Consider the following 12,681-nt stretch of genomic DNA (forward strand, 5'->3'; position numbering starts at 1 on the left):
GGGATGGGGTGCAAAATAGGTGCAAACCCCGCCCTGCAATCGATTTCACCAATCAGCTCAGTCATGGACTCACCTGAGCTGTCAAGAAATATTCAAACTTCAATTCAGTCTAGATACCATGTAGGTCCGATGAGTTGCTTCATATCAGTACAAACAAGTGCTGAACTTTTTACATGTTCAGTGTTTTTAGTGGCTTTTAAATGTTATAATAGTGATTTCATAATGTCTCGAGAACTACGTTAGGTAGTGGAAATGGCAAATGAGCCAACGATCTTCTGCAGCCATCTTCTGCTTATAGTGGAAATATTGTCATTTTCATTTTTAAAAGTTCACTCTAAAAAATAAAATTCTGTCATTAATTACTCACCCTCATGTGACATCAGTGGTTCAACCATAATTTTATGAAGCTATGATAATCATTTTTGTGTTGAAAAACAAAACAGAAAAGGGACTTGATTCAACATTTCTTCTCCCCAAGTTACTATCTAGCGCCCTCTACAACACCCTCTTCACCTTGTCCAAAACAGATCTGTGGCCCATATCAGTGCTCGTCTCTAAATGATTTAAGTGAGTTAGCTACTGTTCACCCCACCCCTCTCCATGAGGCAGGTCGACACAACACAGGTAAATTGCTGCCTTGGACTCCGTGTGTGGCTCGGATGTGGTCTTATTCAGATAGCTAGCTATCTACATAGACACCAGCTGCAAACTCATACAGCTTACTGGATGAGACAATTTCAGACTCATACAGCCCATAACAAACTGGCTGTGTGTTTTCTTTTCAGTTTTTCTGAGCCAACATACATGTTCAAAACCTAACCAAATGCAAAAGTGAAAAAAGGTGATAATTACAACCGATGTTCCTGACTGGTGTCAGAAATCTTCCACTGAAGCATGGGACAATGTCCATGAAGAAGAAAAAGAAGAAGCCTCATGGTAAGAGAGTCAGACTTATAACCTCAAAGTTGCAGGTTCAAGTCTCAGGAATTGTTGGTGTGGGGAGTGAATAACTAGCGCTGTCTTCCACCCTCAAAATTTGACTGAGCTGAAAACCTTGAGTAAGCCATTGACCCCACCAATCGCTCCCCAGGCGCAGCAGCAAAAAATGGCTGTCCCCTGCTCCGAGTGTGTGTACTTGGATGGGTTTAATGCTGAGCACAATTTATTTATTTTTAATCTTCATTTCATCATCTGAACTTAAATGGAACATTGTTAAAACAGTTCAGTTTAATTAGCTTGAATTGTTTTTGTAGATAATTTTCAGTTCTGAATGAAATATATTTATATATTTAGATTGTTTCTGTCAACTTTATCCATATTGGTTGATTATATTTTCAATAATCATGTCTCAGTGCATTGTGGGATTGTTTTAATTTATCATTATGACAAGGATCTGCACTCTATTTACAATCACATTTTAATGTTTTAATTCATATAATTCATATTACATATATGTATACACACTTTCCTCTATGTTAGTGTAGCAATTAATGGATTTTTAAATTATATTGTGGCCCACAAACATACCAGACATTCTCTTTACAGTGCAGTACAGTAAATGAATAAAGGCCATTATGTCCTACAGCAGTTAGTATTTAACAGAAACACATTAAGGCATATGGTAGATATAAGAGCCTCTGTACTGCAGTTACAAGTTACTGTACACTTGGTGTCAAGCAGTTGGCACTTCTAACACCACATTTCCAAATGAGATGAATTAAAATATTAGTTAAATGCCACCATATTTCTACAGATTTCATAGTGATATTCTAATATAGTGCAATACATACATACAATATTTGTGTGACAGTGTGAAGCGGCTGGTCCCCAAACAGTCAAAGGGACTGAGAAATGGCTTAAATGTCATCCTTTAAGAGCAACCCAAAACAAAGTAAATCTCAAAGTATAAAAATAAGTCTGTTTTGTCATGTTTTGTGATCTGATCTGTATGGACAATTAAAATAGAAGTATATGTAACATCCTTAATCTAGCCTAAAATGGCACTGCTAATTTGTGTAATTTGTCTGCCTGAATGATTGTTTGTAATGGTATTCATGCACAGTTATAATGTGAGATAATGTGATTAGATTTGAACTCTGGGCTATGTTCAAGTTTGCGATAGTTAATTATGACTATTTTTGCAAAGTGGGAATCTAGTAAATACTCTTCTTAATAATAAACCAGTACAGTTATACTCCCAAAGTAAATACATCTATGGGTGTTGATTTAAAACTTGTGATTTTACTGTATATTTTAGGCCTCAGCCGCCTGCTAAGGAATCTTTCACAAACCCAATATATGTAGTTTGCCATATATGCCAAGAGCATGCAAAGGGTAAAACTGTTCATGTGTGACTTTAAGCATAGGATACACATATGGAAAATGGAAAACATGTGTCTTTACTTTTCATCTAGCAGAACTCTACTTTACAAGCAGGGAATGTCTCCTCCTGCATAGCCACAGTGCTGTTGCTGCCTAGGACTGTAATTCCCAGTTGACGTTGTTTTTCTTGGGTTTCCCGGTACCACTCGTGCATCACCATTGATTCAAATGTGGGAATCAGGGTCACCTGGAAGGTAATACAGACTAAGTATGTAACATTATCCCCCTAAAAATGTAATAGATTTTAAAGCAACAGATTTTATTTGGGGTCCGATACGATATTCTCAAGCAACCACAGGTATACCTATCTGTGTAGAGGTGTTATGCAAAACAAGAAAGTGGCTAAGCATTAAAAAAAAAACTCTACAATTAACTTGCCTTTTTATACATTAACCACAGATGGTGATAGTGAGGCCAGAGTTATGTAGTGCACCTAAACTGAATTCTGTTGCACATATCTACTCTCATACATACCGGCACATCCTCAGGCCATACAGATTTTCCCTCTAATAATGCGTCCAGAATGGACCTCATCTGGCCTTCCTTGAGTGTGCCATCCCCACTTATTATGTAACACGATGATCGTAAGCGGCCAAAAAACTCAACATCAACAGTGGAAACTGCATGGCTCGATGGAAGGTAAGCCAGATCCAAGTATACAGATGTGCCAACCTTGCTACCTACTGATGAATCAAAACACAAGTCAGTGCCAAATAAATACTTGCATACAACAATGAACAATGTAAAATCAGTTCAAACCTGCTGTTGTGGATCTTTTAGAAGCGGAGCCTGTGCTACGACTTGCCATTATGTCTCCTGCTGAACTACTTCTCGAGTCAATAACAGAAGTGCCCTGACTTCCAGCTAGGGTTTTGGTGCCTTTTGTTGAAACACTAGATGTTAACCTCTGCGTAACACCTGCTGCTTTTCTGCCTTTTGTTGCACCAGGCTTTACACTACTAACACGATCAGGCATACAAGCATCAGGCTGAGGCGGAAGTGGAGGTAAGTCTTTCAAAGGTGCAGGTGGGGGATCCTTTGGTAAAGAATGATTTCCTCTGTAAGAATTGAAATCATCGTTTAGGTTCTGTGTTTGCAGGTGGACTCCACCTTCTTCATCAGAATCCAGAAGTCCGTCAGCTGTAATGGATGGGCAATCCTCTAGACCCAGATGTGGGTCTGTTGCCATTGGGAAATGGTCAGTGCTAGAAGTGAGAGGGGTCTCCTGAACTGGATGAGTGGTCTTGTTACATGAACATGAAGGGGGAAAGGACTTAGCTGAATCTTGGGACTGGTCACTATCATCAGAAAGCTTCAATGGACAGGTGTTAATAAAATCTCGTGAGAGTGGATCCTCTTGATCAACAACCAGTTTGAAATGTTTAAACTCACATGGAGAAACCAAGCAGAGGTCAACATTATGGGTAGTATCAAGCAATAGACCCTTAAGTCCAGACGGACACCCTTCTGGGCAATCGTGAGGTGTCCTCTGGGTGTGAGGCTTCTTTAAAGACAAAGATATCCCTACTTTAAAATCAGAAATGACATGGTGTCCATTGGAATAGGATGTTTCGTCTTCATTGGTAGACATGCTCAACGTTGGCAGCATTTGTTCAAAAGACATTGACAATGACTCATCAACCTCAGTGGACTGCGGTGAACTTACTTCCGCAGGCATTGAGTGAGTGGTAACAGTGGGAGATACATCAGACATTATATCCTTGAAAGAGCTAAGAGACAGGAAGCTAGAATGCTTCTCTTTGGAGGAAGTTGAGATGCTCTCTTGGTTACTTTTAGGGCACCCGGACTCTGAAAACTTTGATAATCCCATTTGCTGGCTCTCTGAACCAAGACACATCTTAACCCCAAAACTACTATGATCTTTTGAGGCCCAGGTCTCTTCAGGTGACAAGTGATAATGAGTATGACCAGCACTATTTAAACCTGATCTAGGAGATGCTAGTTCTAATGTTTTTTCATTAGGACTGACACAAACTTCCTCATGCCCAATAAGAATATTTTCTTTCAAATGCCCATCGAGCAAAGTATTTTCAGTTGGAGTGAGGTCTAGATTCAGACTGCGCTCATTTTTTATCTCGACAGATGGTCTTGCAGATGCTGCAGCCTTGCTAGGGTCTGCTATGCTGCTACACTGAGACTGAACACTAATCGTCAAGACATTTTTCAGGTTCCCAGAGTCAACAGTTTGCCTCTTCACAAGTAAGTCATGTTGCTCTTGATCCATTTCCAGAAATGGTGCTGTCATATCTTCTGGTGAAGACATTATGGAGCGATTTACATCTTCAGAGTCTGTTGACAACTTCTGGTTTTGCTGCTCCTTGTTAGTTTTTAAGTTTTGGGCTTTGTCTTCAGCCTTTCTGTTAAATTTAGCTTCATTTTTTACATTACCAGGTTTGTTTGAGTTCAGTAGTCCAGTGAAGGTTTTCTTGATATCTTTCCCAAGAGGCTTTCTCTCTTCGGTTTTGCTATCTAAATTTGGTCTTCTCATCGAAGAATCCTTGCTACCTGATATTTTTCTCTGTCCATTTTCTAGTTTCTTCGAGTCTGATATGTTTGTTTTTTCATTGCTCCTGTCCTTAAAAGACTCCTTTCTTGTAACTAGTCTTGAGGGTTTATGTTTAACATTGCTTTCTACAGATTTGAACTTTTCTTTACTTTTTGGATCATTCCCACTTATGCCTTTGGTTTTGTCTTTTAGTTCTAGATCTCCACAAAGAGCTCGGTCCTTTGAAGCACCATTGCTTGGTCTGGATTCTTTTTTCCCAGATTTGGGACTATCCTGAGTCTCTGCAACTTTTGGATTAATTTCTGATTTAGATGTTTCAAAATCTTTGGAGCACACTACAGGCCGCTTGAGAAACTCTAGATGCCTCAGTCTCTCTAGACCATCCATTATCTTTCCTTGTGGTGTAGAGCCAGGGAAGAGAACTCTAATGATTTTCTCCACTGGGTTAGCCGGATGCCAAACAAGCAAAGCACATATAGAGACCAAAGAGGTTAGGTGGTTATCTATACTCTTGGATTTGGAACTATTATCTGGCCAGCTATTCATGAAAGACTCTACTTCTTTGCTACATTTGACTGGATTAAGGATGTAAAGTTCAAGACATCCCACTCCCATTTTCTGGAACAGAATTACTGGTTCTATGGAGCCACTTGAATTGCGTAAAAGTGGTTCTGGTGAGATCTTTAGTTTTTCCAAATGCTGTAAAATAAGTGCTGCTAGATCACTGCTTTGTAGTACATTAGGATCACCCTGAAGTTTTTTAAGTCTATTTGGGGCATTGAGGAAAACCACACCAAGCTCTGGAGAGATTAGATTCTTCACCCATTGCTCCTTTTCCTGTAAGACAGTTTTATTTTCTTCAAGCTCTGCGACCTTCCTCTCTAACAGGCTGTTAACTCCCGTCAGGTTGTCTGTTCCAACATGTGTAAGCAACACTGAGTCAACACGGTCCAAATGCCTGATGAGCTTCCAGAAGCAAGAGCGTGGATCTGCTCCACCATTGACCAAAACATTGAAGCCATTGACAGCAAAAAAAGCACAGTCACCTCTCCCTCCTGGAAAGGCATAACAGCACGGACGGCACAGCTTGAGAAATCCCACTGTGCCAGGAGGCTCTAAGAGGTCAAATGGAGACTGTGGCTCTGAGGACTCAAAGAGGTGGTCTGTGAACTCCTGAAGGCCCACCATTTTGGGTAGTACCATTAGAGGATTCACCTTAATGTCAATAATTTCATGTATGTTGTGCTGCCCTAGCACTGAGTTTTTCCATTTTCCAGTTTTAGGGCAGCTTAATGTAAGATTTGCTTTGCCATGTATGCTAACAGAATTGAACAGAGCTTGAATCTGTTGGATATTAAAGAAAACAAGGCATGAATTCAAACATATGTGAAAACAGCTATTATATTACTGCACAACAGAATCATTTGTAATGCTCAGAAAAGTCATATTATGATATATACAAAGATGGATAGTTTTTCAAATCCATAGCTTATGTGGGGACAGTTAAAAGGACATTTAAAACATAAGCATACATATTTACAGTATGACAAACCTCTTCATCTGAAAAGATCTGGGTGAAATCATTTGGAGTGAACTGCCCGGTGTGCAGGACCAGATCCCCGGAGTCCTCAAGAGACTGGCCAGTGAGCACCAGCAGTTTGTGTCGAGGTATGGATGATATCAAGCTGTGGACCTTAATTACAAAAATATTAGTAAATTTCAAAAATATTTAAATTTATATTTAACTATATTAAAGAATTATATGCATATTACATTTCAATCTGTCACTACTGTAAAATGTGCCTCTACAAAGTATTACAAAATATAGACAAAAAGCCTTGAAAATGTATGAAAACATATAACATAAGCAGATAACATATATACATACAGTACACACACACACCCATCCACACATACTTTATATTTATGTATATCTAAATATTTTTGTTACAAATGTTTTTGTCAAAATAAATTAGATATTAATAAATATTATTCTGGGTTTAATCAATTTATGGCTATGGTGTTTAAAATTGCTGAGGCACTGTATAATTGTAGCCTTATTATTTAATGTAATTTGACCCTTGTCATTTATTGATGCTCATGTAATACAAACAAATGGAATTGAGGAAGAGAAGAGGAGATGCATTTTAGTCACACACCTCAGAGCAGAGAAACCCTTCAGATGGATTTACTACCACTTTAATGTCCAGTACATCTGAACTGAAATGAAATGTCTTCTGACCTATGATGGGATTGTTGGGAGACAGACAAATTAAAAAAAGGGATTTAATCAGAATAAGTATTCAAATATGCCATGCCTATGTGGATTTCTCAATAGCATACCTTAATGCATTATTATCTACTTATCTTAAAAAGGAATGCACAAAAAGTCAAAGCAAAATGCATTCAATTTTAAAGTGGAAAAAAACATGCACTATTCTAAGAACTTGAATATTTGGACATGCTGTAATCTTTTAATCATGAGCCAAACTTCAGTGTTTTGATACTGACAGTCAATTCTCAACCAGAGTAATCCAAATTTAAAGTGTTTTCCATGAGTATTAGAGCTTCAAAAGTCTATCTATAGTTTGTCAGCAAAATTACTTTCAAAACTACTGCAACAGAATGTTCCACTGCTGTTTTTCCAACAGCAGCCAAAGAATGAACAATTGGTAGAAAGTACTTCCTTCCCGTCTTTCTGCTGTGTCTACTGAAATAGCAGATTAGCCAACCTACAACTTTTACTTTGTGCAATTTAGACAGTTCTCATTACACAATGTACAGTGGATGCAGAAAATAAGTCCCCATCCCCGTAACGGTTTGTGGATTGCAGTCATTCCACAGATTTTCAATGGGGTTTATGTCTGGGCTCAATCTTGACTGAATGTGGCCTTTCTTGAGGAGTGGCTTTTTTTTGCAATCTTCTCATACAAGCCACATTTGTGGAGAATTTGTGATATTATTGTCACATTCAAACAATGACCCCTCTTTGTCAAATTTCTGGTATCCTCTCTGACCAGTTTCGTCCTGGCTTTTTCATCCAGTTTAAAGAGAAGTCCTTATTCATGGAGGGTCTTTGTTTTACCAAATACCTTCTTATTAATAAAATAATTCACTGTGCTTCTAGGCATTGATAAAGCCTTTTAATCCATCTCCTTACTTTTACCTGTCCACAACCTTATCCCAGAGATCTTTTGACTGGTGCCACTAGTGATTGCTTGCTTTAGTTGCGCTACCAAGGACTGAAATGCTCCAGAAAAGCTATTTTTATGCTGAGCTAATCAAAATCACCACAGTTGATCACAGTTGAAAGTCAAATGGCTTTGTGTGCCATTGAGAAGGTGATTAGCTACACCTGATTGAGTTTACAAGTCATTTCTAGGAGGGTGGTGATCCATTTTCCAACTGTTTGTTTCTTTTTCTTTTTTTTCTGACATGTTGGTGTTATATCTTTCACTTGGATGTTATAAGTTGCACTGAGTAAATACAGCTGGTTAAAACAAAAACTTTGTCCGTCCTCATTTCAGGATGCAAAGCAACAAAATGTGATTATTTTAAAGGGGGTGATTCTTTTCTATACCCACTGTAAATATTAACATGATAATAAATGAATGATTTCATCCCAGTAAAGCAAACAGAGCATAATTCTGCATTTTCACATCAGAGTGGCCATAATTAACAGATATTTATTGAGTTTCTACATGTAAACTATGCAAGGAACAGATATAAATGCTCAGTAAACACTGGATTTTCAATGTGTTTATGGTAATCAGCATATTCTGAATAATCTAATTCATTCATGCTTTTCTGCTATTCTTGTGTTTGCATGACCTATATTTCTTTTAATATAGGAATATGCCAGTTGTTATTCTCAGATGTCTAGAAACTGAAATATTGGCTTTATATATATCACCATTTTCCACTATTTACTAGAATAATGTTGTTCATGTCTGATACTGTATATGGAGCTGTGCTGGGGTGAACTTCACAGTTGCTTCTTCGTTAATTCATAAGACCGCTTCCCACACATATATCATGTGCTTCAAATGTGCACCAAAAGATTGCCCAGTGTTCTTTAAAAGTGTAACCTACTGTACTTTAAGTACACGGCTTTCACTACCAATCCAAAAGAAGGCAGCCCTTACCTCTTATGTCTTTGGATTGATAAGAAGAATTGTGAGAAACGAATAGCTTCAGCTGCTCATCCAAATTGCACACTGTCAGGTCCACATCCCATGCACGAACACCTGTGTTAAAGCGATGAAAATATATGTAAAATATAATATAAACTCAAAACTCAGTATTTTAAAACGTGCAAATGTATTTTTTTTTTTTACTTACTGTACTGGATTTATTATTAAAAACAATAAACGCTGATTTGAGAGAAAGCAGGCTAATCCCCCCAGAGCAAAAGCACTGCAGTTAGCATGTAACTGAAACACCATGTGAGACACAATGTGGCTTTCAGAGACAAATGAGATGGCTGGATGACTGGCCCTCAAAAAAGCAGTTTTGTGGCACTGGTCTTCTGTATTTATAAAATATAAAAGCCTCTGAACAACATGTTCTCATCTGTTATAACCAAAAAAAAAGAAGCTGACTCATTACTGCTACGTGAAATAAGAAAACATCTAACAATGTTCGCATTAATAGCAAAAGAAAAACAGTTAAATTTCCTGATATGGATAGAAAGGAACTAGTGGACTGGCGATAAACTAAATTGTAATATTAATAAGCTAAATAAAATTTAAATCCCAAAAAATTACTCCTTGGTGAGGCTAAACTTAAATGAAAGAGTTTTTTCCCTCAATAATTTGCTTCCATTTCATTTTACTGTGAACTGTTTGTTAATCATCTTTCTTTGTAGACAAATTTCAATTTTTGCATTATCACTTCCATGGAGGCTATTTGATTCCCCACACATCTGTCAATATTTGACATGTCATTAAAGCCTTCTATAGTCACATCAAAATGGTACCAAAAAAATACTTTTCTGTAACTGTTATTGAAATGTGGAAGACAGTCTTGCTGGAAAATCCATCTTAAACTGGTAGCTGTGTTTTGTAGCATGTAGCTGGTTTTTAGCTATTCTAAAATGATTATTATTTGTCTTAGCAAAAAACGATCGTTGAAGTGGATGCAAACGTCCAGATCCGAGTCTAAACTGTTGGACATGAAGAACACGTAATGACTTAAATGACACATACTATAGCTATCTATCACATACTGAACATTTAAAGCAAATGTAGTTAAGCATACAAGAAAACTGATCTAATGCTATAATACTGCAGTGTATGGAACGGCTAAGAATATTTTAACAGAATAAACATGGTTTAAACATTGTTTAAATGCTAATATATCTCCATGTATTGCTGAACGCGAGAGAAACTGTGTCTGGCGCAGTAAGTTACACATTGTGTGATTGTGCTTCAGCCATCTCAATTCACCAAGCATCCAGTGAATCTTGAATCAAAAGAATTAAATCTCCAGAATTCACGCAACCTGTTCTACAACATACTGATTCTAGACATAATGTTAATTTCCTTACGTAACATTATAAAAGCATTGATTAACGTTGCCATTATTTAATTATTTAATGTAAAAAAAAAAAAACATTACCTCGTTCAATCTCCACCACAATATAGTCCAGTAAATGCGGTCTATAGAGCGCACCGATGACAATCAACATTGAGTATTTGTCATTTCTGAATCCAGGATGGGCTGTCAGGTCCTCCGATTCCATCACTGCTCTTAGACCCGACGCCATGTTGGAAAGTTATTCTTATGATGTAATACACAAACAATCAAGCATTTTTGAAGGAACAGGCGGATAACTTGAATGGAACTGCAGCTCCCCAATCGAAGTCGGTATTCAGACCGCCTTGCATGCATAAAGTGTATTTTAGTGTGCTTTTCTTTTTGTATTATTTCATTCATTTTAATTATAAATTCCCTAAATACTAATTTACTTAATTCTACAACATTGTTTAAAAATAACTTTTTTCTTATAAAAATGTGTCCATAATTCTTGTGTCAACTCTGTTACCATACCATATTTTGCCTTTAAATGAGTAGAATTATCTCCCACAACTATGTAATATACAGGAAATGATGAGACTTTCCCACACTGATAAGATATGAAGCACTAAAAAGTCTGTGTGTTCTCTCTGAGAAAATATTTTATACCATATTATACCAAGAGTTATATGAAGAATGTCAATGCTGTTACTAAAATATCAAAAGGAAAACAACGTTTATTAATGATCACAAACTGGGTTATTTAAATGAATTTTAATCATGATTTCATTAGTGCCATGTTCTCTTAGCATTTATGCTAGCAAGTGGAGTTTTTGGCAAAAATAAAATAAAATTGTCAATTACCTAAAATTGTCAAAATCCTATTACTTGAAGAGTCAACTGTGTTTATGAACAATTTTTACAAATAACTATACAATTGTTGTTTAAAATTATTAATGAGATATGATGCACCCTTATAATATTTCAACAACATTTTTCTTTTTTTTACAGGATATTGTACATAATACATTTTCAGATGAAAAATATTTGCTCCAAGTTGACAATTATGTGGAGACATTTTTGTCATTTTTAAGGTATGTATTGGTGAAATATTATCTGTTTGTCTAACGATACAAGAAGGATTTTTCCTTTTATGGTTTATTGTTATTTCTACACATTGCCTAATTTGTCCGTAACAGAGTTGACAGTACCATAAAGACATCAGTTTTTTATTAAAAGAAGAAAAAAAAGGAAGTACCTTGTGTTTGTCAAGCACTGAATTATTAAAATGTTTTCAATAAGCTACTGCAAATCATTTCTGTTAGTGAACACAGGTTTTTTTACTTTATGAAATGCCATTTGTATCCCCAATTATAGAATCACCCACACACACACATATATATATATATATATATATATATATATATATATATATATATATATATATATATGCTCACTCAAGTTCTGTAGCCTATACTGTACATAAAGTAAGCAAAACAAGTAAACCATAGTTCATTACTTTATTTTGAACTTCCATTCATTTTACACAACAGTAATATTAAAAAAACTAAATTATAATACTACTATGTCTGAAGTAAAAGCCAAAACAGCATCAGGACAAATTGAAAATTTTTCTCCCAGATATCCTTTGTCTCATTTAAGGCATTTCAAAATAAAAAAGTGGCATGATGTTCCTTGTGGACAGCCGCATAACTTGCCAACTCTTGTACCTTTACGTACTGCACACTCCTCACCTGCATCACACTTCAGATAAAAAGAATGATGTGAGTAATGAAATGTTCAGTATAATGAGAGAACAGATATCACAGTGCATGATGTCATGGCAGGGTAGTCTACAACTGAGTATCTATGCAAAATTTCAGCATAATGTTAACATAATTGTTTTTATGCATTTAACTATCACAATACATACTCATTGTGTTGTCAACTGTATACTCTTTGTAAATGACTGAAATTCAAAGTGAATCAAAGTGAAAAATGTGCAGTGAACTTAGGATTTTACTTTTAAGCCTATCAGAGAATGAAGTTGCTTAAGTTCAAAATAATATCCACATGAAAAAAGAGTGTCAGTGTTCTCCATTTGTGTGAAATGCTACATTACCGAAGGAAGTAGGCTAAACTTTTTTCCAGTTTGTGGCAGTTGTTTATTCTTTAACTTCTCAAGAACCTCTTGCAGTGCCTTTATCTGTAAAGTAATTACAATTTTAGATCCATTTCCTGAGATTATTCAAGAT

At 36.4% G+C, this 12,681-nt stretch overlaps 1 protein-coding gene across 1 annotated transcript; it reads right to left on the reverse strand.

Annotated features, from left to right (window-relative positions):
- Positions 1–1,352: 1,352 nt before the first annotated feature.
- On the reverse strand, positions 1,353–10,815 carry LOC128031440 (microtubule-associated protein 1S). Its single transcript, XM_052619709.1, has 7 exons — positions 10,529–10,815; positions 9,055–9,156; positions 7,069–7,151; positions 6,462–6,602; positions 3,142–6,253; positions 2,857–3,065; positions 1,353–2,569 (listed from the first exon to the last, which is right to left on the reverse strand). The coding sequence occupies exons 1-7, from the start codon at positions 10,674–10,676 to the stop codon at positions 2,411–2,413; spliced, it is 3,954 nt and encodes a 1,317-aa protein (XP_052475669.1). The 5' UTR covers positions 10,677–10,815; the 3' UTR covers positions 1,353–2,410.
- Between the last annotated feature and the right edge of the window lie 1,866 nt (positions 10,816–12,681).

The sequence above is a fragment of the Carassius gibelio genome, chromosome A2 (genome assembly GCF_023724105.1).
Source record: "Carassius gibelio isolate Cgi1373 ecotype wild population from Czech Republic chromosome A2, carGib1.2-hapl.c, whole genome shotgun sequence".
In the NCBI taxonomy this organism is placed as follows: domain Eukaryota; kingdom Metazoa; phylum Chordata; class Actinopteri; order Cypriniformes; family Cyprinidae; genus Carassius; species Carassius gibelio.

Excerpts from the sequence above, each read along its gene's own strand:
- LOC128031440 (XM_052619709.1), bottom strand. The coding sequence starts at position 10,676 with ATGGCGTCGGGTCTAAGAGCAGTGATGGAATCGGAGGACCTGACAGCC. Across the intron at positions 9,157-10,528 it reads TGTGGTGGAGATTGAACGAG|GTGTTCGTGCATGGGATGTG; the intron begins GTAATGTTTTTT and ends GCTTTAACACAG. Across the intron at positions 7,152-9,054 it reads TCAATCCAAAGACATAAGAG|GTCAGAAGACATTTCATTTC; the intron begins GTAAGGGCTGCC and ends ATCCCATCATAG.